The following is a 22,480-nucleotide window of genomic DNA, read 5'->3' on the forward strand; positions in this document are numbered from 1 at the left end:
TCTTACCTGCAGCTGGATGATGCAAAATAACATCCAGTGAATACACAGGGTGAGTCCTTTAAAAGAGGGCCTGTGGATACAGAGTACACATGTTCCACGAGGTCTCTTAAAAGACTCACCCTGTATAATTGAGGTCTGATATAGTGGGGTGTCTGTTAATCTGCCATTTAAAAAGATAATTGATTAAATTTGCGTATAAGCGAAACCTCAAGAGCCATAAGATTTGAGAGAAAACTTAAAATACAAAAGCTGTCCATCATTGTAAAAGGCCTTTTTCTGTATTTAGTTTTATATTCCTGTATGTTAATACAGCAAGCCTGCAATGTACACACATTCAGCTTTATGTATGACATGGCAGAAAGGGGGCAGGGTTTCAGGAGTAATGGCTTTGGCAATCCCACTTGAACCTAATGGATTTTGACTATAGGCAATTTTGGCTTTAGGTGTGATCCCCAGATCATAGCCCCCATATAAATTGCAGGCTTACTGTACACCAGAACAACCTTGAACAACGATTAGGTGTCTTCCCTGACTCATCATTAAAATTGCCCTGTCTGATTAATCAGTTAAAGCTTCTTACTAATTAAAGCTTGAAGATTAGTTACAAGCTATAAAGTCTCTGCAAAACCTTTGTCTTCCATTTGTGACACGCACATACAATACAGAAGTGGAGACCATTCAAGATACTTGTTTAAGCTTATGTCAGCTGAGTACAAGATTTTCCTATCAAAATGATGACATTTATAAGTATTTCTGACTAGTCTTTGGTAGTCTTCACTCCCTTTAGGAGGTGTATAAGACACATGCTTTGGTGTGTTGACAGAACCTTGTGCTATAACCTCTGGTCTTGTGATCATGCTTAACTGAGAACCAAATGTCAAGATAGGGTTTGCAGTGAACAGTATCCACATTGTTTTGCAGTGGATTGGTGCTACATATTAAAAAGCTCTGTATTTAAATTGAATCATGGAATTGGTAATTTTTACCTTTCATAACACCACAGATGCTCCTCTAAAGCTTATTTACTTCAGTCCTAGGGAAATGCGAATTCTCCATGATTGGCTTTCAGCATCTTCAAAAGTGACTATAAGTTGGATGTTAACATAATTATAGGCTGGCGTGTTTATGAATGACAGTTTTGTTTCCTTTTTCAGGACTAGCCAATCTGTCATCGCTTCTTGCCGGAGAAAATAAGAACCTTTATTGAGAAGACCCTGGTCTCATGAACGAATCAACGGATCTCGGGAATGGCAGCATTCTGGAGCCAGCACTACGGCTCAGGAAGGGACACATGCCCGATCCTGCTGGGCAGGAAATCCTTGATAGTGACCAATCCAGTGAGCAGGGGCCCCTCCTAGTGGAGCCACCTGAATCTTCTGAACTGGAAAAGGTAAATAATAATTGGTACTCTGAAATCTAGCCAGGGAGTTGCATCAAACCTTCTTGAACAACTTAGGGATAAGTTAACAATTATAGGGGTATGGTTCTTATCGGAGAAGGCTATTCCACAGTGTCCAAGACCCAGGCCATTAAGATATTTTAAAAACAACAACACCCCAGCATCTTGAATTTATCCCAGAAATGAACAGGTAACCAGTGGTTTTGTTACCGCGTGTGTCAAATATACTTCATGTTGGAGAATCTTGACAAGTCTTACCGCTGTGTACTGGAGCAACTGAAGTTCTTGAACTGTCCGCTGCTCCCAGAGCTGCGGGGGGGGGGGAATAATATTTTTTCCCTTGATTTCCCCCCCTGAAAACTAGGTGCGTCCTATGGGCCTTATAGGGCGAAAAATACGGTACTAGTAGAAAAGGAAAGAATGAAAGCAGGCATGCTTCATTTTGATATTCTTGCAACCTAATCCTATGCATGATTCCAACAGGCACTCTCAGAACAGAACCATTGTTATTAAATACTGTTCAGGCATTTTCAGAACCTCGGTCTTGTAGATCTGCTATACGTGGAAGTGTCACAGGATTTTCAAGTGAAAATAATGCTCAGAACCCTCCTTCCCCCTCCCTTGCCTCCCATCTTGCACACAAATGAGAGTAAGCTGCCTTGAATTCAGCATAACTTACTACTGAGTGATATACATAGGATTGTGCACTCTTAATCCTCTTTCTCTTTCCTCCCTCCCCCTTCATTATCAAATGAAAAATACACCATTAAGTAAGATATTCTGGATCTACGATTTTAGAAGGCAGCCTCGGCCGAAGTGAAGGGTGGAGGTGTTACAGAAGGTTTTCAACTTTAGGAAGGAACGTCAAATCAAAAGCTGCCTTATACGTATATATTATGTTGTCTTCCTCCTTGAAAATTTATCTGCACTGCTTCCTTTCTTCACTTTGCCACTTCATAATCACTTTGTGCTGCTCCAGCACAGGCCCCACCCAGAATAAATGGCACGTGTACAGTGATGCTAGCTACTGCTGATCCTTCCCATAGAGACTTGAGGTGAATGGGCTAGTCTGTGATAGTAAGGCAAGCTCGTGGGAGGTGGGTCTGAACTGGCCCTCTAATTCTCCCAATTGATCTTGCCTATCCAGCTTCAAGACAGAAATCTTAACCGTAAAGCATTATGAATATTAACAGTGTTGTGACAATGCTAGACCTGTTTCCTTTGAAGTGTCTGTTGGGGAGGGCACATCATGGTGATGAAAAGTTCTTGTATCAGAATTTTTTAGCAGCACCTTTTTGTTAATTCCGACAATTGGCATTTTTTCTGTTAATGTTCAGGCACTTAACAAAACACTCTTGAAAAAGGAAATGTCAGTTATTCACACTGCGTGTCTAAGCACTGTGAAATGCATTTGTATTTGATACTGCTTGTGTGTTCAGTTTCCTTTTCTATGGAGAAATAGTTTGGCAAGTTTTTATTCTGAAGTCTGTCATGGTTAGCATGTTTACTTAAAATACGTTTTGAAATCAGCAAGACTTCCTGTTTTAAAGCTGAGTGACGCTTATTGGATCACCTTTACCCTACCGTGTGTCTGTTTCCCTCTGACGGAGGAAAGCGCATCTTTTCCACAGTGGTATTGGAGTACTTCTCCAAGAAAGAAAGCCTGTGGGGTGCCAGGTGATAATTCAGACTGTCCTCAGGCATGCAAATGATAGTTGGATTATTTATTGTACACATTTTTATTTTCACTGTGGTGGGTGTAAATCTTCTAGAGGAACCTTTCCTAACCTAGTACCCCCTTGACGTTTTTGCCCAGTCAGCATGCTGGCTGGGGCTAATGGGAAATTTAGTCCTAAATGTATGGAGGGCACCAGGTTGGCAAAAGTTGCTCTAGTGAATATTCACGTTTTCTTAAGCTGTTGGTGCTTTTTTCTGCCCTGTGCCGGACTGTCTGGCCTCCTTCATGGCATTTATCTTCCTTTGCCCTTTGCTATTTGAATGGTTGGAGTGTCTTTGTTCTCCCTGCTGTTCTTCAGTCACTGATATCTCCTAAAGAAATGGTTCTCACTGTGACTTTGTTAAACTGACACAATCAAATGCATGTGACTTTTATCACCTGATGAATGGGCTTTTTATGTACAGCCCTGAAAACCTGCACTTGACTCTCTCCCTTTTTTCTATAATCCTCCAATGACAGAGAGGGAACAAAAGGCTGTTTTCTTCACATTTCCCCCCCATCTCCCACAGCCCTCTGCTCTTGATTGATGGTGGTTTTTGTCTAAAAGTTCCTGCATCTGTGGTGCTCTGTGCACTTGCAGTGTGTGGCCTAGAAGCGTGTCTGTGAAATTTTGGGTCCTTTGCTCTGAAGCATTTGGTACTGTGCAGAGGATAATGAAGCGCAGCACTTGACTCTTCAGTCAGTGGAAGGCTTCTTCATGGCAGATACCCAGCTGGAACATTTGTCAAGCAGCCAGGGCCTCCATGACTCTTGAATTCAGCTGTTTGACCTTTTGGAAAGAATCCATTAGTAAGCCTACTTTGAAAGTGAAAAAACTGTGCTCAAGCATAGTAAAAATGGGAAGGAAAAGAATAGAAACCAAATAAAAAATACTGACATGAATACTTAAGAACAAGGGATTTAGAGTTCATCCTTAAGGAAAGGCATTGGAAACCTGTTGCTTTCTTTTCCATCCTGGTGTGGAAGAGGAAGGTCAACCTGCTGTATGCCATTATGTTCTTTCTTGGTTTCTTTGTTTGTTTATTACAACTATTGCTTTTAACTTGTTTTTAGCTCTTTATCTAGTTTTGTGTTTTTATATTGCTATAAACCGCTGCGATACATTTTTATGGTACAGTGGCATATAAACATTTTTATTAAAAAATAAATAATAAAATGTAAGAGACAAGGCATGGCAGCTACTCATATTTGCACCTTATTAAGGTTTTGTAGTTCTGTAAATAACATGCTCAGACATTCCTTCTTTCCCTGCCTCTACACTACATCCCACAATCTCTCAATTGCCATGTTTTCTACTTTTTTTGGTTATGCTAGGACAACTTCTCCACTTTTAGATCCTGCTTTTGCATTGTTTTAATATAGTGAACTGGTTTTGGAAAGTAAACGCATAGAATTGTCTCAGTGTCTTGGATACAGCAAAGGCAAGTTCTATATATGCCCTTGGTATTTTTTTCTCTTGTTGCTGCTTCTCCTCTGTGTTTTCTTTTACCCAATGAGTGATGAGCTATTTCTGCTTTCATAGCAACAAATATTACTTTCTAGGATTCCTTCTCTCTGAACTTTAAAAATATTTTTTAAAGGCCAGTATCTGAAAGGTAATCATGTGCAGACACAATGCATGGTTCTGCCAATTTATTGTCCTCTTGAGGGAAGAGGCAGCCATTTTAGAAATAAACAGGACCTTACTGTATAGAGGTTGGTGGAGCTTTGTTTTGTTTTTTAATAAATATTTTAATTAAGTTTTCACATAATACATCTTTAAAAAACAGGCAGGTGGAGATTTGGTGGATACCCTTCTGTCATTATTTTTACCAGGTTTGCTATGCACTGTCCTGGACTTTTTCACTTAACATGGAAAGTTGTGTAGTGTGGTGTTGCTTGTGTAGCTTAGTCTAGACTGGCAACTGATCTTTTGCGACTGGATGGAGATGTCCAGGAGCCACACTTGGTGCTTAGCATCTCCAGCTGCCTGGCTGCAGTCAGCTCGTTTCAGCGCAACAAAAAATGCACCTTTTTTGTGCTGCCGGGTGAATCAGGTTTTTGGAAGGATAGTGCAGTAGCAAAAGACATGTCTTTTGCTGTTGCACAACCCTGCAGACCCCCTGATTCTCTTGGCAACTCCCCTCCCCCCCAGTGAAAAGAAAAGGCACCTAGACATTTTGTTTTGGTGCCCACAACCTACGTCCCAGGAGCCACATGGCTCCTAGCATTCCTATCCCAGTTTCTAACCGCTGCTCATCAGTTGCTTTTATAAACCATAACTTGTTGAGATCCTAGTTTGATTGTAGGAGAAAGACAAGAAGGCATTTGGTTCATTTACCCTTGCAATGTAAGAGAGGTTACACTGCATCAAGCAAATAGATCACATTTCCATTTTCTGGCAGCAGGTAGAAGGGGGAGCTAGCAAAGGTATTTTGGCAATTACTGGTGGTGAAAGCAGGGTTTTCTGGAGCAGTATAATTTCTTATGTATCTTGTTTCCTTTTAGCATGCTTCATAAGCCTGTTTTCTCTCCCTTCCCCCATATCCCCCCCCCCCTTTGCATATGAAGTGTTGCTTTACTTAGCAAGTCAAATGCCAGGCAGCCTGTCACTCTCATGCACAGCTGCTTTTGGAATTAGCATATGGACAAAAGAGGTGGGGAAGAGCCTTCTTGGGCAGGTGCTGTTCTTCAGTCTGCCCAGTGTCAGAATGCCCTAGTCATTCCCCAGATAAGATGCATACACAGCCATCTCTTGCATTGCTGTTGAACACCAGCAAACAGATTTGCTGTGACCTGAAATATGTGTGAACACGCAGGAAGAAAGAATTCTTTGCAGCGAAGGAGCTCTTTAATATGTCTGCTTAAGCCCAGACACAAATTATCATAAAGCTTGTGATTTGTAGGCTTTAAGAAGAAAAAGAAAAGAAAACCTGAAATATGTAATAAGCTCTCCCATGATCAGAGAACAGTTCTAATTCCTGTTAACACATTCCAGAGGGGTAGTTGAGTTTCATGGCTGCCAACGAAAAGCTTATGCCACAATCAATCTGTTAGCCTTTAGGTTGCCTCACGAGTTTGTTGTATCTTGCAGACATCATATTTTGATCAGTAGATCCATTGTCCTTTTTCTTCATGAGACAGATCCCTCATGACTTCTGTTAAGTTGCATTTATAACTGAAGGAGACCAGTTAATGTGACATATTAATACAAGGGCTCTAACTTCATTATGTCTCACAATTACCCCCCCCCCAAATGTCTAGCTCCTGCCTTTGCCTGTACTAAGAGGCTATTTATTCTTTTATTTATTTACCGTATTTTTCGCCCCATAAGACGCACTTTTCCCCCTCCAAAAATGAAGGGGAAATGTGCCTGCGTCTTATGGGGCAAATGCAGGCTTTCGCTGAAGCCTGGAGAGCGAGGGGGGTCGGTGCGCACCGACCCCTCTCACTCTCCAGGCTTCAGGAAGCTCTGCGCAACCCTCGGGAGACCGGCTCCGAGGGTTGCGCAGAGCTGCCTGCAGTCCCGGGACCAGCGCAGCTCTGCGTGGCCACCGGGAGCCGGGGGAGAAGCTCCGCCCCGCTCCCGGTGGCTGCGCAGAGCTGCCTGCGGTCCTGGGACCAGCGCAGCTCTGCCCGGGAGCCGGGGGCGAAGCTCCGCTCCCGGTGGCCGCGCAGAGCTGCCTGCGGTCCTGGGACCAGCGCAGCTCTGCGCTGCCATCCGGAGCGGGGCGCTAAGCTCCGCCCTGCTCCCGGTGGCCGTGCAGAGCTGCCTGCGGTCCTGGGACCAGCGCAGCTCTGCGCTGCCATCCGGAGCGGGGCACTAAGTCCTGCCCCGCTCGGGATGGCGGCGCAGAGCTGCCTGCCCTCCCGGGACTGGTGCACTTCTCCCCATCGCCAGCCCCACAAGCTTGGGGAACAGCGGGGAGGCAGAGCGTGCCTTCCCACTGTTCCCCGACCTGGTTCTTCCAGCCCCGCACCTGGGGGGGAAATTTTTTTTTCTTTATTTCCCCCCAAAAAACTAGGTGCGTCTTATGGGCCGGAGCGTCTTATGGGGCGCAAAATACGGTATACATAACCTTCATTTTTCCTGACAGGACTCAAGGCGGCTTACAGATAAAAATAAGAACCGCTAAAAACATTGAAAAAACAATAATGATAAAACAACAAAACCTTGATAGAATTAATACTATATACGTATATAAAATATATTAAAACTATACCAATAATTACAATAAAAACAGCCCTGCACCAGCCCTTTCATTAAAAGCAGTCAGTTCCCAAAAGCCTCTTGGAAAAAGAAAGTCTTCACCTGTCGGCGGAAGGACAACAAGCAGGGAGCCTGTCTAGCTTATTTTATAAGGAGTATGTGTACACTCCAGTTATGCCAGTTCTCTCCTCTTCCCCATTTCTTACAAAGGGTTTCTGGACTCTCATAACAACTCTTATCCTCACTTCATCCCTCTCTACTCTTTTTGTTATGCCTTATCTTTTCCATTATTTTTCATCTTGTTTGAATTCTGAATGCCTTTGTCCTGAAGGCAGGGTGTTCTTCTGAGTGATGTTAGTGCTTAGTCCCATGATGGCTGTTGTCATGGGCAGTTTTTTTATACTAATGGGAGTAGATTTGTGCATAGGTAAGTATCCTCAGTCATGCCATGTGTGGGGAAGCTATCTTGATTGGTATGGTAATGCCCACTAACTACTAGAGTACCATTTACACCCACACCCTTTTCTACAAATCCTAAGCGTTCTTTTAACTGTTGCACTTTGCCTGACTTGTACCGACCTTTCCCCATGAGTTTCTTTCTCCCAAAAAGTAGTGAGACTTAGTTGATCTTCTGTAACTTGCAGCATTTAAAAGACTTAATAGTTGAAGGTCAGTATAGATCACTGTGACCTTGAACACCAAGTTCTGAAGACAAAATGGCTACACTCTGCATTTGACTTCAGAATAGCAATTAACTGCATCCAGATGGTCTGCTTGCAGAGTGACATGTTGCCCACTTCACCTCTATTGTGATGAGGCTGCAGAGTCCCTGGAACCAAACATGCCCATGTAGCCATTTGGCAGCCAATCAAAATATCCTTGTGATCAATTAGATGAACAGCTTCCTTCCAGAGTCACATTGCTGCAAGATACTGCAATCTCTGTTGTAGGCTTGAAATGTTTCACTTTGCTTCTCTTTCCCTCTTCCCAATGAACTGCATTGCAATAATGTATCTGCAAATGCAGTATTTGGGGAAGAGAACAGAACATGGGTGACCTGTCTGTTCCTGACTTTACTGTTTGTAAACTTAAACAACCTACCTCTCTCATTTTTGCCTAATAATTACTTTCTGTGGCTGAAAGGACGGAGCATGTGTCTGTTAGGTATTGCTATAAAGACCAATGTGAGTTTCTGTACTATAAATATCCCCAGATTAATAGGTCCCCAGATAATATGTCCCCAGACAAACTATGGAGTAGCTGGCTTAACATTATGCTCAAAGTAGTGCTTGTGGCTTTATACTTTTCAAACAAACCAGCCTAAGGCTAATGTTTGTTCTAGGCTTCCTGACTATGTTTTTTTGAAGAGAAACAAATCACAAGTGCTGGTTCAGATCCAACACTAAGCCAGCCTTCCCGTGGTCTGTTTCTCCACTCATAAGGGAGGAATGAGGTGGAAGAGCTTGAGCTAGGTACACCAGCACAAAGTATGAGCATGTTATGATTAAGACAGACAAACTCCACTTGGCTTAGCATCATGTGTGAATACGACCAGTATGGTCCAATTTCAAAAACTAACTGTAGAGAAGAGGTGAAATCCTCCACAATTGAGGTTATGGGCTAGGTGTTCAGAAACTAGAGAAACTGTGGGGGAAGGGATACTCTGCTGGCTGAACTTGAAACCTAGGCATAGCTTATTAAACTTGGTTTTAAAAGGGTGCATCCTTGGTAGACAAGCTGATTGCAGTCTACAAACTGTGTTAAAGGGCTTTAATACACTTGTGGAGAGTTACTGTTTTAATAAATGTTGACAGCTAGATCCAAGTGCATAGAGCAAAAGAACCATCTGAATCTTTAATGATGTGGATTGCTGTAGCTGCTATTCAGGCAGGTTTTTATGTAGAGTATGTGGAACCATGCTTCCATATAGTATAGAAAACTGCTTGCTTTGCTTGCTTGCTTAGGTTCTCTTTTTGTTGTCGGATCTAGTATAGTGAGACTCAAAGTTTGTGCATTATTGAAGGTGCACAAGGAATCTCCTTTTTTTGAAAGCTCTTTTTGGGTTTTAACAGTTTTGAAGTAGATATATGTTTAAGTAAAATTGCAAGCCTCAACAGCTTCCTTAGCTGTGAATGAGGGGAAGTGGAAAAGGCTCAGGAATTGTAGGCAGGGCAAACAAACACACCACATCCTTTCATCTCTGCTGCACTGCCTTGCATATTTTAACCAGGAAGATGCCTCTTTGTTTGATGGCAGCAATCCTTTCAGTTTATCACATACAACTTTGGTAGAATAACTGGTTGCAGTTTTAGGCAGCACAATGGACTCAAGTTCGTATATTTGTATTTGCTGTTAAATTCTGAATTTTCTCAGTAAGCAGTGTGCTTGAATAAGTGTGTGCCAAGTATTCTAGAGTTGCATATACATTCTGATGGGTCATTAGTGACTTTCGAGTGGGTCTCTTAACCAATATAAAGCCTTACGTGGAGGTGAGTTCTAGCATGCGTAAGTGATGATGTATGTATGCTGGTTGCTGCTTTAGTGTGAGCAGCTTTGAATAGTAGAGAATCTGTAAGCTGGGTTAGTGACCTACTCCAGTGACCATCTTAAGACCTGCTTGAGTCACTTACGTAGCTTCTCTGTTCATTCTTGCAGGAAACAAAGGGAAGGAACTGTACCCTTTTCATTTATGTTTGAACTGTTGCTTTCTCCCAGATCTCTTTTAAAACCAAAAGCAATATATTGACAGATGGGAAGATTGCCAAACTGGTGAGAAGGAGAGAAAGTAAACTCACTAAGAATTGATCTGCCTCTTTTCTCTATTCTTCCTCTTACCTCCACCACCCAATCTCTTGATTTTTAACCTAGCAGCTTGGCTGTTTTGCAGGTAGGTGTTTATTGTGGAAGAACAGATCCTGCTAAGATCACCTTTGGTGCACATTTGTATGTTCTTTCAATGATCTCGGATTAAATTATTTTGAATTATAGGATTTTGTATTGGTGATTCTGAATTCTCAGTGGACTCAGGTCCTTCTGGCAGGATTCATAAGCATCTGATTGTCCAGTGTAAGAATGGAATGCTGGGCTACGTAAGCCTTTGGTTTGATCCAGTAGTGCTCTTCCTATGTTGATTAACTTGATTTTTTTTTAAAGTGAAAGCATAGTTAGCAAAGTTTTCTCTGAACATTTAATAAGAAAGATTCTTAACACTGTGTGGGAGCAAAACAGTGCTTAAGTGTCTAATCCATATTAAATAACACTGGGAAAATAACTAAGGATTTGTTTTCATTTATGATAGTCAATCTGAAATAAATTATTTGCTCCCTTAAAAAACCTTAGTATATATAGGGCTTTACCTTTGACTGTCCTTTAAAGTGCATGGTGCTTCTGTACAGTATAGGTAGGATTTTGATCTTGCGCTACAGTATTGTAAAACTACATTAACGGGCAGAAGATGCATAAATGACTGGAAAAGGAACTCTTTCTGTGCCAGCCTCAATGTGAGCCTCCTCAATTAAAAGTTACTAATGTTGGCTGGTACAGATGAGAATTGACTAAGTTTCCTGGGTCATTGAAGAGGCTCTTAAATGTTGGAAAGGGACTATCCAATGCTCATATGCTTTGCCTATAGAAAGTTCCATTTTTAGTGACCAGCATTTCCATTTAAAGACTGTCACATTATTAGACTGGGAAAGGCATCTGCCTGAGACTCTAGGGAACCCCTGATAGTTGGAGTAGACAACACTGGGCCCAGTGGCCCAGTTAAGTCTACTGCAGCTTCGTGTGCAATCTTACAGTTAGGCAATTGTAAGATGTTTGGGGGAAAGCAAAGAACAATAAAAAAGAGAATCAGTTTAACATTGAGTTTGCCTGACACTGATTCTTCCTAAAACATTGTTGTAGTTAATAACTGGATTCTCATAAGCAAAGGCATGCAAATTGTGTTTGTTTAACAGTTCTTTTCTAGTAAATAGGTTGGTGATTGACATAATCTGTGCAAGGGCAACAAACTGCAAAATGCATTCATGCTGTGTTAACCGCATCTTATTTCACATTGAAAGAAAGGAAAAAGCATGATCAAATTCAGAGTTTTGTCTATCTTTCTAAAAGGGAGTAATAGAATCATAGAATTATAGAGTTAGAAGGGACCCAGAGGGTCATCTATTCTAACCCCCAGCAATGCAGGAATCTCAACTAATGCATCTATGACAGACGGCATTCCAACCTCTGCTTAAAAACCTCCAATAAAGTCCACCACCTTCTGAGGGAGCCTCTTCCACTGTCACTCAGCTCTTATCATCAGAAAGTTCTTCCTGATGTTTATTCAGAATCTCCTTTCTTGTAACTTGAAGCTATTGGTTTGGGTCCTAGTCTCCAGAGGAGACAACAAGCTTGGAAGATGGCTGTTACATCTCCTCTCAGTCTCCTCTTATCCAGGCTAAACATACCCACTTCCCTTAACTGTTCCTCATCAGGCTCGATTTCCAGATCCTTTGTCATCTTGGTTACCCTCCTTTACACACATTTCAATATCCTTCTTAAACTGTGGTGTCGAGAACTGGACACAGTACTCCAGGTGTGGTCTAACCAAGGCAAAATAGAGTGAAACTATTATTTCCCTTGATTGGGACATTATATTTCTGTTGATGCAGCCTTAGAATAGCATGAGCCTTTTTTGCTACTGCATCACAAAGTGGCAGCTATACCTAATAGTCTCTTCTCTTCCATAGCACAAATTGGGGACCACCAACTCCATTGCATTTTGCTCAACAGCATTGGCTAGAGAACCTAATTCTGGAGTATGCAGCTAGAGAACATGTTTCTTTTGAACATTCTACACTTGTGTGCTTACCTGGCTTCATATTTGATAGTAGAATTCCATGTTAAGTCACTGAAAGCAAAACTTGTTTTTGCTTGTTATTCAACAATTCTTTTATGTTTCAGAGTTCTGATCATGTTGGCAGCGATGATGCAGCTCATGAGGATGAAGGATTTATGGGGATGCTGCCTCTCCAAGCTCACCATGCCATGGAGAGGATGGAAGAGTTTGTATGTAAGGTAAGAGGCTGCAAAGCAAGTGCCCATCATGCTCTGGTGTGCTTCACACAGCTGTTGGGTCCTTTGGCTAGCAGTGCATGCACTTCTGGCAACAAAGAGCCAAGTCACAGTGGGTGGCCATCAAGGAGTTCTGTTGTCTTGGCTGATGCTGCCACTGTACGTGTTGGGATCTTGCGCTTCCAGTAATTGGATGAATTAGAAAGTTTAGCACGATAGGGATTACACGTTGAAATGTAGGATTAAACATGATGGTACAACTGTTGAGCCTCTTTTTTGAAACATCTGTGGAAGTCCAAGCAGAATAATGCCCTCTGCTTCTAGTGTTTCTGGGTCAGAGAACTTTAATTTACAAGGTCACCTTTTTCCACACACTCTCTTTCAGGCCTTTGCAAATCTTTGTTTGGAGATTACCATTTGTCTCCCTTGTGTAGCAGCCTCATTGTGTCCACCGTCCCAAGTGAAAAAAGCCAGTTCTATTGAAATGCCACCCTGGACAAATTCATTGTGAGCTGTGTAAATATTACTGGTCTTGACTTTCCTTGGCTAATTTTAAAGGGAAATAGTTTATGCTGGTGTCTGGCTCTAACGTCAGAATCAGAACAGAGAATATTATTTTTACCTTGTTTTGCTGCTATCTTTTCATAACTGGAAGGATGACCTTGGAAATGCAGGATTTATTAACAAAATTTCTACAAATATATGAACCCCAACTTTAATGAATCTCCATTGTTACCATCTTTCTTTTTTCCACCTATCACTGTAGTCTCAGAATATTTGACTTTGGGTGATTCATATTTTAGAATGGCAAACATGCTCCCAAACTTTCATGGAGGAGTGCTTTTGGATTGGCTTTTCTTTGCCTTCATGTGTTACACTACAGGGAGCAGTTTTTTTTCAGTTTCCTGAAACTTCATACTAATTTCAAAATTATTTGTGGTGGTAAAGGTGGATTTTGTGGAAGAGTGCAGTGGCTGAACTATTCTCTATACTGCTTTCTCCATTTGAAATTTAATGTGTATATTTCCTTGGGAAACTGCCACAGGAGGACTAACACAACCCCTCCTTACTCCCTTTAGGTGTGGGAGGGCAGATGGCGCGTCATCCCCTTTGACGTCTTGCCCGACTGGCTGAAGGACAACGATTACCTGTTGCATGGGCACCGCCCACCCATGCCCTCTTTCCGGGCTTGCTTCAAAAGCATTTTCAGAATACACACAGAGACCGGCAATATCTGGACACACCTACTAGGTATTGACTTGGATGTAAATGTCATATGAATTTATCTTTTATAACTAATAACTGAGTTAAGAAGCAAAGGAAATAGACTTTGGAATTTACTGCTGATCCAATAGCAAGAGCAAGATTGCCTGGAGCACATCTTACAGGACTCTACAGGATATGTTGGGCAAGAGTTTGGGGTGAATTATACTTGCATAGATGAATCCTGGACAAAGGGTTGCAGTGACTTTCCCCTTCAGTAACCTTACTAAATGCCTGTTCAGTAGAATAACTTCTCTTTGTTCAGCACCAACTAACTTGGTTTGAATTACTCAGATGTGCAAATCCCCCCTTTTCTGTTTGTGTTGTACTCCCCTCACCCCGTCACTGATAATGTTTTGAGGATGCTCAGATTGACTTGGCAGAGCTACATGAATCCTCTTCCTGTTGTCCAGAAAGATAATTCAGATTTCTGCTCCAACACTGCTGTTCACTAACAGCTTTTAGGAAGAAAATGTAAACACTTTGGTATGCATGTGCTGCTCTGAGTCAAGACCTTGGTCCAAGGCTTCAACCTGGGACATCTGAATTGCAATGCTGCAGAAAAATTGTGTGCTTTGTACTTCTGTGTGGCTTTCTCACTGCAGCATTGCCCTTGAAATAAGCTTAATTGCCTGTGCTTACTGGACCTTTCCTGGCTCTTGGGACTAATGATGGAACAGTCCTCAAATTAGCTTCAGTTGGCATTGCAGTGACCATTTTCTGTTTGGCTCATTGGGGAGGACAGAACTAGAGCTAAGCTTGCATACTTTAAACATTATTGTCAGCAACTGTTTTGCTTGGCAGAACATTTAGGTTGGAATAAACCTAAAGCCCTTTGGTTTATCGATTGGTCATAATTGTGCCAGCCCAACTTCTGTATGCTACATCACCATGCCTCATAATATTTGGGAGAAATAGTGCAAACAAACAGCAAATTGAATCTGTTTCCAGCTTTATATCAGGCCACCCATTCCACCATGTTCCAATCCGTGCACAACACACTAAACCATATTTTAACATGATGTGCATAATGTGGCCAGGGGTTTCCCAAAGCTGTTCAAAGCATATGTAGTACCTCACTCAATGATTTGCAAATGTTAAGTCAAATGATCTACAGAAATGTGACATGACATTTCTCAAGTGTACTGAATTTGCTGTGATGCTTTTTTTGGGTTCTCCCGCTACACTCGCACAAGCTTCGGCAGGTCTTGTAACATTTATTTTTCTTTGTATAGGTTGTGTGTTCTTTCTGTGTCTGGGCATCTTTTACATGTTCCGGCCAAACATGTCCTTTGTAGCACCTGTACAAGAGAAGGTAGTGGTTGGAGTGTTCTTCTTGGGAGCCATTCTCTGCCTCTCCTTCTCATGGCTCTTCCACACAGTTTACTGCCATTCAGAAGGTGTCTCAAGACTATTCTCCAAGTAAGTATTGTAGTGGTTCAGTGTGACTTCATAGCCGGAAAATGTAAGTGAAGCACTATGAAAATTGTCAGTGTATAAATGTTTAGCTGTTGGGTCCAGGCTGAGAAACTGGAATTTGCCTAAGAGCTCTACTTCAGCCATCGATGGGCTGCCCATATTCCTGACATTGTGGTTAGCAGGCCAAGATTAAAGAATTTAGATCAGAGCTCTTCTCCTAAGGTTTGCCTGCTTTTGCTAATATTAGGAAGTTGCTGTTTAGGGGTGGTCACAGTAGGAACCTTATTAGCCACAGACGTCTTGCAGCAGAAGCTGGACAATGATGCAACTAGGCTAGGCTTGTTGGGTGCTGTGGAGGCTGTGCAATCAGTGAGCAGGCTATTTCATGTGACCTTCCTGAAACAACTTTCCCCCTCTCTTCCCTTGCCTTAGACTGGACTACTCTGGCATCGCCCTCCTCATTATGGGCAGTTTTGTCCCATGGCTCTACTACTCCTTCTATTGCAACCCTCAGCCCTGCTTCATCTACTTGATTGTCATCTGTGTCCTGGGCATCACAGCCATTATAGTTTCCCAATGGGACAGGTTTGCAACCCCCCAGTATCGAGGAGTACGAGCAGGTAAGACTCAAAGGATCACTTTTAAAATGCTTTCCTCCACATGGAGGGATTTGGTCTGAAATTTTATTCCAAATTGGAACAAAGTGCTGAACTTACTTATGCATGGTGCTACTTTTTTAAAATGTAACTTTGAACCGAGTGTGTGCGCGCTCATAGATAAAAAGTTTGACACTCCTAATCTGTCAGTCATATTTGCATAATGTCAGGTTCTAGAGAGGTAGCCATATTTGTCTGCAACAAAACTTATTTAATGTTCCATATTCAGATTTATGGTGACACAAGTTTTTGTGAGTTAAAGTCCCCTTCCATGATGTGTTGCCTTCCATTAGTCATGCTTATGGCATACAGACAGATATACAGTGGTACCTCTGTTCTGGAGGCCCATTTGCAACATGAAAAGTCCGCAACCTGATGCGCTGTATCTGTGCAGATGCGCGGTGCAATTTGGCGCTTGTGCACATGCGTGAAGTGCGATTTAGCGCTACTGCACATGCATGAGCGGTGAAACCCGGAAGTAACCCTTTCCAGTACTTCCAGGTTGCTGCGGGACGCAACCTGAAAAAACGTAACATGAAGCAAATATAACATGAGGTATGACTATACATACAGCAAAATGTAGTCTCCAAACAGGCCTTGAAAAGTTTACACTCTGCATTCTTTATGTGTACAGAGAATCCACTAGTTGTGGGTAGTTAGTACTTCATGCACCTTATAAATGGGCATCCCTTCATGGATACATAATAAATTGGTTGGTATTTAGATGCCACAAGATTCCTTGTGCCTGCATCATGTGTGTTTTAATTTGCACTGTCCCCCCCCCCTTTTTTTTTTGTATGATTAACTTATAGTACTCATTATGTGACATCTTGTTTGGATGACAGTAAGTTAAGGATTCTGGCTGTAAATGCCATCTGTCCAATGAACACAATTTGTGAAAATGACTCATCAGCTTAGCTGGATGCCATCTTTCATAATGGCTCTAAATTCTGGCAAAGTCTGAGGAAGCTAGAAAGTCAGGCAGGAGGATAATTTAGGATAAGGTATTGTTTAAAATCAAAACCCTAAATGCATCTTCTAGTGCAGTAGTTTCCAAATTTTGTCATGAGGGTACTGAAAGAAAAAGAATCTAAGGACGAAAAACATCTGCCTGCAGGGAAGCTGTTTGCTGTTACAGACATACACACATTCAGCATCTTATTTGTATGCCACCTTTCCGTAGTTTAAACCATGCTTAAGGCAGCTTACAACATGAAAAAAATAATACATAATTACATAGCAAAAGTAATCTTCAACAATAAATAAAAGTACACATTCAAATTGAACATTTCCACATAGATCATAAGATCTAAAATAAGATACAAAACATTATATCAATAACAGCAACACACACCCCTCCAAACAAAACACCCTAAACAACCCCCCAGCCCAACAATCTGTTCAGTAGCCTCAGTTTTTGTAGCTGGAGTCAGGGCCCTGCCTTCCCTGGCCAGGTGGAAAAAAGGCCAGTAAGACAAGGACTCCTAGCCAAGATGCTTATTCCACCGCTCTGGCCTGCCTGCCCTCCTTTCCATTCTATCTTTACAGGAGGATGGAGACTTTGTTCTGTCCATCTCTGCTTTTGGAAATGATTAGGTTTTTCTGATACTCCAGTGCAGAGGATGCTACTTGCTGAATCTCTACAAAAATTGCTGCTCTGGGCTTTGTCTCCTTCCATTTGGGAGGCACACTTGGAACAGTAACTCCTGTTGCAGTGCATGGGAAGGACTCCTCCGAGGGAAGGTGAAATTCTTGCATGTCTGAATGCGCGCACACACAGAATGTGAATGTAGTCATGAATTCAGGGGGGAAAGTCTCATTTGCTTGCTGGAAGTTTGAAGAATTTGTTCTAGAATATTTCTGTACCTTCCAGGAAGTTGTAAATTTATACAGAGGATCAGGAGATGAAATATATAGCAATTGAAACTTAGTACAGTGGTACCTCTGGTTACGAACTTAATTTGTTCCGAAGGTCCGTTCTTAACCTGAAACCGTTCTTAACCTGAAGCACCACTTTAGCTAATGGGGCCTCCTGCTGCTGCTATTCTCATCCTGAGGTAAAGTTCTTAACCCGAGGTACTACTTCCGGGTTAGCGGAGTCTGTAACCCAAAGTTTGTAACCTGAGGTACCACTGTACTGGGAATACTATTTTGCAAATATTGAAGGTTTTAATTATCGTGAACTGTCAGTTCAATCTGTGGACTGGAGCAGACAAAACACCTTTGAAGTTTATTCTTCCACGACTGATGTAAGTGCTGCACTTTTTTGGTCAGTCAGTGGTACATGAAGGCCAAAGTTTCTTTCTGCCACTCACAGCCCACTGACAGTGAGTCTTTATTTCAAGGCTTGTGCTACAGTCTCTAGTGTGCTTAGAAAGCTAAAGGTAAAGGTAAAGGTACCCCTGCCCGAACGGGCCAGTCTTGACAGACTCTGGGGTTTGTGCGCCCATCTCACATCTATTGGCCGGGGGCCAGCGCTGTCCGAAGACACTTCCGGGTCACGTGGCCAGCGTGACAACGCTGCTCTGGCGAGCCAGAGCCGCACACGGAACGCCGTTTACCTTCCCGCTGGTAAGCGGTACCTATTTATCTACTTGCCCCCGGGGGTGCTTTCGAACTGCTAGGTGGGCAGGCGCTGGGACCGAGCAGCGGGAGCGCACCCCGCCGCGGGGATTCGAACCGCCGACCTTTCGATCGGCAAGCCCTAGGCGCTGAGGCTTTAGCTAGAGGTATATTAACATATTTTGAACAATTGTGCACAGTGGGTGTGTAGTATACATTTTAGGGCACTTGAGAATGAAATCAGGTTTACTTCATTTTCTACAACAAAATGAATTTTGTCTGATTAAAGAAATTATAGTTGGTTGATTGCAATTTTAAATGATCTGCATAATAAAAGTCACTTGAATTAAATGGTGACTTTGGAATGGAAAAGCATACTTTCTTTATCTAGTATTTAAGTGGCATGTGTGTATCTGTGCTGCAGCAGGCATAGTATTGAAGGAGGATATGCCTCCTTGTTGCAACAGAAGAGAAAATGCCTCTTCTAAAATGACATTTAGCACTATGATGAGAAGTACATGGAAATTATTTTTTTTTAAAAAAAATGTGTTCCCAGATTGATCAGGGGCTCCTCTCTAGTTGACCAAATGGGTTGTGGCCCTAAAAACCAACCACCCAAGTAGTCTTCCTGCTCTGCTTTGGGATCCTGAGCTTTGGCAGTTTGCCCTCATCTCTGCCACTGCTTCTCTTGTGTCCAAGGCTGAATCTGTCCCACTTCCCTTATCTCCTAGGAGTGTTTCTGGCTCTGGGCCTTAGTGGGGTCATCCCCACCCTGCACTTTGTCATCACGGAAGGGTTCCTCAAGGCTGCCACAATGGGGCAGATAGGCTGGCTGGCTCTCATGGCCTGCCTGTATATCACTGGCGCTGCACTGTATGCTGCTCGCATCCCGGAGAGGTTCTTCCCGGGCAAGTGTGACATCTGGGTAAGTATGGCTAATAGATGGCAGGCACATAATAGGGAGGGTGAGAGGCATTAATGCCATTCCTACTGCATATCTGCAGTGATGGATCACTGTGGTCTGTGGCCGAGCTCTATAAAGACACAGTTCAATAAATGCCTCTTACTGCTCAGTTCTGGGCTAAAATGGAGCCCTGCTGTGCAACTGCTAACTTTAAAACCCCATGAAACTCTGCAACCTTCTCTTGGTAGGCATTACAAGAATGAAAAATATTTGCACTGTATCTGCCTTGGCATATCTGGCTCCCAAGAGAGGGAATGGTGCACAGCTGCAAAAATACAACCATTCTGATACAGCGCTGTTAATGCTCTGTCTTTGTTTGTTTATGTGTATGCGAGCATGTATCTTGTCCTCTAGCCAGTTATGCCAAGTTGACTGGGGCTGGGTGGGTTTAAATTGGCACCTCTTGGTGCTTGCATAGCCTGTTCACACAGAGAAACAAACAATGGATTCCTAGGAAGCAAGAGGGCTTATTCTTTGGCTGGCTTATTCTTTGGCTTCACAATCTCTACTTACTAGCCAGTACCACCTATGATGCTCTCCTTTGGTGACTGTTCTGGAAAATGGGAGTCTCCATTACCTAAAGTGAAACAGTGTTCTGTTTTTCTCTCTCCCATAGTTCCACTCCCACCAGCTGTTTCATGTGTTTGTAGTGGCTGGTGCATTTGCGCACTTCCATGGAGTTTCAAACCTTCAGGAGTTCCGCTTCACAGTTGGCGGAGGCTGCTCAGAGGACGAGATGTAGTAAAACTGACCGCTTGTCCAAGATCGTAACCAAAAAAGCAGAACCGTTGGAGCAGTCAGTCTACACCTGATCCAGGATGGTGTAGAAGCTTCGCAGGGATTCTAACTAAAACTTGGAAGAGAAATTCATACCTCAAGCATTGGAGTGAATTGATTGTGAAGACCTGGAAGTTCTTAAACCCTAATTTATTCCTGGGGTCTACAGACTAAGCTACAGAAAGCCCTTTCTTAATCAGCTTCTGTTCAATGCCATATTTATTTGTAGAAAAACAAGAGGGGTTGTCATGGGGAGATGGCTTAGCATTTTCTTTTCTTTTTTAAAATCTAGCTTGATTAAGATTTGTATCTTGTTCAGGTAAGTTGATTTTTAGATGCTCTTTTGGGAGGAAAAATGTAAATAAGATTTCTAACATTCTGTTTAATTGAAAAGTTTATATAAATGTTTTAAAATTGTGTGGGAGGGGAGGGTTTTTTGTATAGATTGCAACATGCAAGTACCACACACTGTTTCAAGTTTGCACGAACCCTTTTAAGTGCAAGAGGGCCAGGTGAAACCCCTGCAGCATCTGGGTTCTACAGATTCTTCCTAATGTTTGGGGATATACTGGACAACTAGACCCAGCAGGCTCAGTCTGCACACAAGGGTTCAGGGTAAGCAAGTGTGGACAACCTTAAATTTGGTTGACGCTTGGGCCCCCCTGTATGTTCAGAAGGCAAAGGCAGGAGACATTGTGCAGCTGAGCTCTGCTCCCTTGGCAGGGCGTGCCTTCTAAGATCTCTGCCATTTTGTGGATAGTCTTTAGGTGGTCTTTCTTTCCACCAGCCTTTTGCTGTGTTGGGATTTGATGGCTTAAGGCACAATATGATATGTATCTCGACCTCTTTGGCAGTGGGGTCTCTTGTCAGTGTTTCACCATTCAGTTGGGCCTGCTATCCTTTTTTATCCAAGTGCAATTGTTAGTGTCAGGCATCTGCCTTCTAGTTGAGAGACAGTAGGATAAGATGGTCTGCAGGGAGTGAAGAGGAACATATGAAAAAGCAGCCTAGACTAGCTGTTAATTCATTCTAGAGTATGTTGTGTGCTGCTGAAGTACAGTAGCACTAAGGTTGCCTGGTATTAAATTCCACCAAGCTCCACTTGGCTGCAATGTAACACTGCCGATCCTTCTTGCTTCCTTCTGGTATATAAGACAACGCTGCGCACTGGGCTTTTTTCTTTCTTTAAAAAGAACAGCTTGCAGAATCTGCTTGGATATTACATTTTTGCCTCTCCTCAACAGAGTGCTTGGTACCCAAGAGAAGCTTGTTGTCTCTTTAAAAACTTCCCCAGATAGCTTAACTGCTTGTGGGGTAGCCGTACATTCTGAGAAGGGCAAATTATCACTAAGCAGAACACTCAGTCGGGCAAGAAGTGTAGTTGCTGTTTTCTCCTGCTAGGCTGGTGAGGTATGTCAGAGATGGAGAGAAATGTTTTGACACAGTGTAGAATTTGTGTTGTTGAATACTCACAGTGGGGGCACCATAGTATAATTAACTACAAGTGTTGGGAGATGATAGAATTTGTCACATGTTAAACTGCTTTTTTGATTATTAGAAGGAAGTTGGTCTTTCTGTCTTTTCTCTCTCCCGCCCTCAAAACAGAACCTTAGTGTTTAGACCTACAAGAGGTGCTTAACGGGTGCTTGTAGGCAATTTCAGATGTGTATATCCTGGGTAGGATCCTGATGTGCTGAATGCAGTTAGGCCGGAATGGCACCCTAATGCTTCTGATTGTTCAATCCCATACTAAAAAACAGAACAGTATTAATTGAACCCCTTTAATGGAATAGGCGATGATTTAACCTTCCCAGTGGTAAATGTAGCCATCTGGAAGAAGGACGGCTTGCCTGATGGGGAAAGTGCTAATACATATCGGACTCAGATCTACCTATCTGAAAAGCATTTTTTTTGAGAGAGAGAGAAAAAGGGGTGGTAGGCTGCTTCTGTATTAGCAGCAGAAATAGCACCTCCCCCATTCTGGATCATCCTATGCTCACTCCCAGAAAGGGTTTCTCACAACCTGGTCCTACAGCACACAACCTGTACAAAAACACACCCTCCACTTATTCTACCCCTTTGGTCTCTGTTTAGGACATTTTTTTGTGTCCCAATAAGAAAAACTGCTTAGCTGTGCACTTTTCCGTGGTGCTTGCTGAGACTTCTTCCCAGGTTGGCACCTGAATGCCTTACTCTCAGCAATCGGAGGTTCGCTTGCTTCCTTTGTGTGTGCAGGTTTTCAGTGTAGTATAGTTCAGAGTTACAGCTTTCTTTTCCCATTAACTAGTGGCCTTGTTCAGTATTTTCTTTTTTAAAAAATTGCTTACTGTTGGAGGCGACAAAGCACATCTTGGACTTTGAAGATTGGGGTCTCCAGGCAATGGGATCTCATTACTTGTTGTATTCTTAACTTCTAATAAAAAGAGCAAATGCAATGGAGGCTTGATGGGTGTTGTCT

General features: G+C 42.5%; 1 protein-coding gene and 1 long non-coding RNA gene across 2 annotated transcripts; one reads left to right on the forward strand and one right to left on the reverse strand.

Annotated features, from left to right (window-relative positions):
* Positions 1-1,222: 1,222 nt before the first annotated feature.
* ADIPOR2 (adiponectin receptor 2) lies at positions 1,223-22,457 on the forward strand (the record flags this gene model as incomplete). The annotated part of the gene is made up of 7 exons (XM_082240617.1): positions 1,223-1,390; positions 12,271-12,384; positions 13,461-13,632; positions 14,880-15,066; positions 15,496-15,683; positions 19,013-19,206; positions 19,862-22,457. The coding sequence occupies 7 exons, from the start codon at positions 1,223-1,225 to the stop codon at positions 19,985-19,987; spliced, it is 1,149 nt and encodes a 382-aa protein (XP_082096743.1). The 3' UTR covers positions 19,988-22,457.
* LOC309542123 lies at positions 5,946-12,258 on the reverse strand. Its single transcript, XR_014224102.1, has 2 exons — positions 7,906-12,258; positions 5,946-6,294 (listed from the first exon to the last, which is right to left on the reverse strand). It is a non-coding gene; the product is annotated as an uncharacterized lncRNA (long non-coding RNA).
* Positions 22,458-22,480: the final 23 nt, after the last annotated feature.

This window comes from Podarcis vaucheri (genome assembly GCF_965113315.1).
Source record: "Podarcis vaucheri genome assembly, chromosome: 10".
Classification (NCBI taxonomy): domain Eukaryota; kingdom Metazoa; phylum Chordata; class Lepidosauria; order Squamata; family Lacertidae; genus Podarcis; species Podarcis vaucheri.